Genomic DNA, 6,387 nt, shown 5'->3' on the forward strand with positions numbered 1-6,387 from the left:
GAAGTCATTAACTATAGGGGAGAAAAATACCTGAAGTCAGAAAAGATAAGAGGGAGAAATGCCAAAAATATTTCATGGACACAAGAAAAGGAAAAAATCAACAATTGGTGACCTGGTGGGTTTGAAGACCACCCAGTGGACCAAAGATTGGACAATAAAGCAGTCTAGCTAAAGACGAGAAGGGCTTGGATTAAGTATCGGAAAGCTGCTCCCAATTGTTCTCAGAATTTTATTGTTATTTTATTGTCATTGCCTCCTGCCTCTAATCTGCTGTCCTGAACAAAACCAGGAGAGGTGTGGGAGAGAAGGATGTGAGTCTGCTGTCTCTGGCCCTGGGAGATGAAACTCCGAACCCGGAGAGGCAGTCAGTCAGCACTGATGGCAATTGGTAACTCTGATGCTGAACCCTGAGGTACAGTGATGGTAATCAGAGGCAGAGAGCCACGCCTGCATCTTCTTTGGGAGTTGTGACCTGAAGCCCATAAGGGAGGGAGGGTCAGTAAGTGAGCATGAAGTAGAGATGGATATTTAGGAATGTCGGCCTCAATGGCCCTCCTAAGAAAATCATGACACTGGCCAAACTAAAGCAGAAACCGAGGTGGAAAGAGGGCTTGTGAATAGCTGACGTCTTGGACGACTTGTCTTCTTCTTGCTGGGCCATGTCCACCACCTGCCACATCTCACCCACTGAGGAGGCCACAAAGTGCTCTTCGAACTGTTCTTGATTCTGGTCTGGAACAGGGGAAAAGGATGAGAACTGAGCCCTGACCCTGGCCTGAACCAGAAAGGAGAAGTTAGAATAGGAAAAACACGTTGAAGCCTAGGGCTGCAGTCCCAATTGCCCATATCCTTGGCCTTGACCAGAGAGGGGATGCTATTTCTAGAGGTTTTTTCTGCTCTGTGTTCAACCACAGCCGCAACTCAAACACACACACACACACACACACACACACACACACACACACACACCATTGCTAAGGCTAGCTGCCTCCTCTAGGGTTTCAGCACTAGGGGAGTCAGGGGCCACCTTGAAGCCAGCCAAATGCATCATGCTTACTCACACAGAAGTTGCATGCAAGCTCCGCTGGCCCATGGTGTTCCTTGACACTATTATGTCACACGACAACCATCAGCAGCTGGAGTTACCCCCAATAAACCAGACCTATGTCAGGTCTCACCCTAGCTTCATCAGTGACCTGGGGCCCGGCTTCACACAGACCTGACCCTGAGCTTCCAGACTCTCCTATCTTTTTTTCTACCTACCTGCAGAGGGCGTTTTCTCCTGCTCCCATCTTTTTTTCCACCTACCTGCAGAGGGCGTTTTCTCTGTCTGGCTCCCATCTTTGGGGCCTGAGCTCCCATTCAGAGGCTTCACCTGCAGCAGCAGCAAGATGGGAACCAGGAACGCTGCCCTGCAGAGCTGGGAGGCCAGGGGAGGCATGAACCTGCCCACTCACTGCCTTCAGCCGCCCCCTGCTCCCAGTGACCAGCAGGATCCCTGCACCTCCTGCCCCATTCCTGTCCTGGCCCTTACCCCTTTCCAGAGGCATTTTCTCCCCTTCCCTTCCATAGGACCTCTGACTTCACATGTTCTGTGACATCACAGCCATGGGCCTGACCTTCATTCCAGCTCAGTAGAGCATTCCATGGCGAGGCACGAGAATAGAGCACAGCCAAAGGCATGGCAGAGGCTTCCAAGATGAACACAGTGGGTCATCCTGTATTTAGTAACAGAAATGACTTAAGAGTTTGCAAGGTACATTCACATCCATTACACCATTAGATCCACGTAGCAACCAGGACTGCAAAATCATAGTGTTCTCATATCCATTATATGCATGAGGAAACTGAGGCTCAAAGACAAAATGACTCTGTCACTCAAAGTCACCCAAATATTAAGGGGCAGAAAAGGACTCTTGATTAACTTTTACTTTTAAATATGATATCTTCCCACTATTCCATGTGGCCTTTCTGTAACAGAGTGGTTTGCATAGGATGAGGCCCAGAACAGGCGTGCCAGCCAGGATTCTCAAGTCGTGGGCATGAACATGCTGCTCTACATGAAGCATGGGTCTGCCAGAAAATAAAGATGGGAGGAGCACAGGGCGAGGATGGGCAAGGGCACATGCTCTGTGTGTGTATAAAAGACAGAGACAGGGAAACAGAGACAGGCAGAGACAGGCAGAGACAGACAGAGACATAGAAAAAGAGAAAGACACAGAGACAGGCAGAAACTGAGGGGTAGAGACAGAGAGAGATAGAGACGTACAGACAGAGAGACAGATGAAGAGAGAGTGATCAGAGAGAGAGAGAGAGAGACAGCAGGGTGCCTTGCAGCCAGTAGAACCCATTCACACCCTCTCTTCACCCTCCCCTGGTTTTCCCCCTTTTCTAGCCTTTGCCCTCTTGTACCACCAGGCTGAAACAGCCTCTTCTTTCATCTTACACCTTTCTGTACTCTTAGACAGAAAGAAAAGGTTGTTAGAGACTCATCTCCAACCTTATTGCTGGCGGAAGGAGTTAGAGTCTGCAGAGAAGCCGCAGTGTGGCAGGGAGTCTAGGATCCCAAATAACAGATCTGGAAGAATCGTGCCTCAGTACCCGGATGTGCCTCCTGCCCATGAGCCTGGCGAGCACAGATCTGTTGGCAGCAACTGGCTGTGGGTAATCACCCCCAACTGCTTCTTGGGCAGAGATGGTTGGAGGGTTGTGAGTTAAGGAGACAGAATGAAGACCTTTTTTCAAAAACCAGCAACAGAGACGTGGGCCATGAGATGCAGGATGGCTGCTAAGACAGGTAAGAGGAGACTTTAGTCACTCCTGAACTCTCATAACCAGTTCACACTGCTCCTGCTCATCCATGCATACCAGACCTGAATGAAACACCACAGGCAGGTCCAAGGACACTGCGGAGACAGGCACCCTTTCCGCAAGAGCGAACTGCAGACAGAGAAACACACAAGGAGATGCTTTCCCACAGAGGTTACTTGTGTCAGCAGACATGCCCACATGGATGCTCTCTCGCATACGGCAGCACCATCTCTTACACTTCCTGATGGTCCAAGCCAGATGACGAGGGACTGGGGAGTGGTACAGGAGGTCACTTGAAGGTGAGTAAGGAAAGATTCAAGTAGGCAGGTGACCTTGCTCACCCCTACCTTGAACCCATTGACCTGAGATCCAAAGAATGATGCTTGAATGGAAAAAACCATCACTAATCTCCTCCCTCCTGGCTATTTTTGGGGGAGGAGCCTCTTGGTTTCCTGGCAAAAAGAGAAGCCATCTCCCGCTCTGTGGGAATGAATGGGTGGGGTGGCTGGGGTGAGAATTGCCTCCCGGGCAGGCTTGAGTGGAAATAACTGAGTTGTTTCCATTACTTCCATTTCCTTACCACCACCACCAGCCTGACACCACCCCCGCACCCAGTGTTGAAAGAGATAAATTCTTGCAGAAAACAGGGAATCCCTTAAATACTTTTTCTTATTACAAAAGTATAAAATACAGAAAAATACAAAACCCCCAAAAGGCTAATGATTCCACCATCCAGTGATAATCACTTTGTTGTTTTTGAGATGGAGTCTCGCTCTTGCTGCACAGACTGGAGTGCAATGGCACGATCTCGGCTCACCCACAACCTCCGCCTCCTGGGTTCAAGTGATTCTCCTGTCTCAGCCTCCCGAGTAGCTGGGATTACAGGTGGCTGCCACCTTGTCCAGCTAATTTTTTTTTTTTTAAATTTAGTAGAGACGGGGTTTCACCATGTTGGCCAGGCTGGCCTCTAACTCCTGACCTCGTGATGTGCCCACCTCGGCCTCCCAAAGTGCTGAGATGACAGGCATGAGCCACCGCACCTGGCCCTGAATCCTTTTCCTAGATGGCTGTGGCCACGTGGGGTGGGAGTGTAATTCTTAAAAATGGAAATCTAGGAATTATGTTTCCTCCTCCTCCTTACTATGTTAGAATAAGAGGTCAGGCTGCTTTGGGGTGAAGGGTTCTGGGACCTGACAGTGTAGTTTGATGCCCCCAACCCAGTTCTCCCGGGTGCCTGGAGGCATTACTGACCGTGCATCAGCGGCAGGGAAGCTGTTCTCTGAAGGGGAGAGTTTGCAGGCGTCCTCACTTGCAGAAAGCTGAGAAAGGCATGAAAAGAAAGGAGAGAAAAGGAAAAATAGAATGGTAATGTTGAATATCACAAGAGGAAGAAACAGTAGGGAGAGAAGGCCAAGAGAGAACAGGAGAGATTCCAAATCTCTGGTCTACCAGCTGGGACTGCGGGGGACACCGTGGTTCTCACCCAGGCTACTTGTCCATGCCCTTCCCACTGGGGAGGACAAGGTAGGCAGAGAAGGGCAAGTGAGAGGGAGAAGGCCCAGGGATGGCGGTGGGAAGGGGAGGCCTGAGCACTGGGCCTCCCCTTTCTCTTCCCCAGACCCCTGGACAATGCCCTTGGCGGCAAGTCCCTGCACGCCTGCTCTGTGCAGCTCAGACTGGGCCAGCCTCCTCCCCTGCCGGCCCTCCATGTCCCAACCCCCCTGCTCCAGGACCAGCTTTATGGGTTGTAGTTTCCTTGGCAGGTGCTCCTTTCCTGGCCTGCCTCGCTTATCAAGGCATCTACAACCCCCACCTCACCCTTATCGCTCCCTCCATCTCCTTAGACTGGAAGTCACTCCACAAGGGCGTCACCCCCAGCAAGGCAGAAAAATGTCCCACAAATTGAGCCCTCCCCACTCCCAGTGAGAACATAATTCCACTGTATCTTTTTTTTTTTTTTTTTTTAACTTTTCCTTCTGGCTTTTAATAAGAAAAAGATCCAAATGTTCCCCCTTTGGAAACATCAATGAATATTAGCTCCTCTTAGTTTCCCTATTTATTTTCCTTTCAATTCTTGTCCTTCTCTAAAGGTTATTTGGTCCATCCCTCAATCTCGGGAGCAGATCTCTCTTTCTTACAACAAAAGAAGGGGGCAGTCCCCACTCTTCAAGACCCCCAGAGGGAGGGTCCCAGCGTATCCTCACACTGGTCTCTCACATCTTTATAGCCAAAAGATTCCCAAGAAGGAACAAGTTCTGGAGAGTGGTTTGGAGCTGAGATCTCAAGTTCATGGCCAGTTCCAGTCTCGCCACTAGCCATGGGGCTTGGGGCCAACACACCCAAGGATTCTCACACAGAGAATTCTTCCTTGTTCTCATTTACCTGATACATCTATTGAGTGCATGCAATTCAATAATACTGATGTACCTCTTTGAAAACAATGAGAACATAAATACAAGCTATCATATACAGAAGTCCCCTCTTAACCTCAGGGGACACATTCCAAGATGCCCCAGTGGATGCCAGGAACCTTAGATAGCACCAAACCCCGTGTATACTATCTTTTATCCTATATATATACATACATACCTACATATGATGAAATTTAATTTATAAATTAGGCACAGTTAAGAGTTTAGGCCAGGCACAGTGGCTCACACCTGTAATCCCAGCACTTCAGGAGGCTGAGGCAAGCAGATCACCTGAGATCAGGAGTTTGAGACCAGCCTGGCCAACATGGTGAAACCCTGTCTCTACTAAAAATAAAAAAATTAGCCGGGCGTGATGGTGGGCACCTGTAATCTCAGCTACTAGGGAGACTGCAGAAGGAGAATAGCTTGAACCTGGAAGGTGGAGGTTTCAGTGAGCTGAGATCACACCATTACTCTCCAGCCTGGGAGACAAAAGTGAAACTCTGTCTCAAAAAAAAAAAAGAGTTTAACAACAAACAAACAAAATAGAAAATTATAATAATATAAAGTTATGTGAATGCTCTCTCTCTCTCTCAAAATATGTTATAGTACTGTACCCACCTATTTTCCAACTGTGGCTGACCTTAGGTAACTGAACTGTAAGAGAGTGAAACTGTGGATAAGGGAAACTACTTAATATATAAAATATAATATAAAATATATAAAATTACTCAACATTACTCATTCCTCCTGGTGTTTCATTCCTGGAAAGAGTCCCAAACGTGGAATCATGATTTCTTTGTCATCTACCTTTGCCCAGTTTCTGCTGTTCAACCTCCATAGTAACTCAGGGCCCCTGGGGGCTCCTCTGGCCTGCCTCCCCAGGGACAAGAGAGCCTGCTCGGTGATGCTCCGGGAAGCTGACTGGTCACGGTCATGAGGAATTCTAACAGAGAGGGGTTGGCCTGGGAAGTAGGGGACAGAAACCCTCCTTTGAGATGCAGGGTTGAGGACAGAGATGACAAGACACATAAATGGGAAGCTCTGAGAAGAAGCCCGGGGGGTCTCTTGAGCCCACTTGTGGAAGGAGGATCAGCAGTGATTGAGTACTTGTGACACGTGCTTTACCGATGCTCCTGTGAGGCGGCATAGCTGTTACCCCAAT

At 48.9% G+C, this 6,387-nt stretch overlaps 1 protein-coding gene across 1 annotated transcript; it reads right to left on the reverse strand.

Moving 5' to 3' along the window:
- Positions 1 to 215: 215 nt before the first annotated feature.
- On the reverse strand, positions 216 to 1,581 carry LLCFC1 (LLLL and CFNLAS motif containing 1). Its single transcript, XM_050784956.1, has 2 exons — positions 1,309 to 1,581; positions 216 to 732 (listed from the first exon to the last, which is right to left on the reverse strand). The coding sequence occupies exons 1-2, from the start codon at positions 1,439 to 1,441 to the stop codon at positions 497 to 499; spliced, it is 369 nt and encodes a 122-aa protein (XP_050640913.1). The 5' UTR covers positions 1,442 to 1,581; the 3' UTR covers positions 216 to 496.
- Positions 1,582 to 6,387: the final 4,806 nt, after the last annotated feature.

This window comes from Macaca thibetana, chromosome 3, assembly GCF_024542745.1.
Source record: "Macaca thibetana thibetana isolate TM-01 chromosome 3, ASM2454274v1, whole genome shotgun sequence".
NCBI lineage: Eukaryota > Metazoa > Chordata > Mammalia > Primates > Cercopithecidae > Macaca > Macaca thibetana.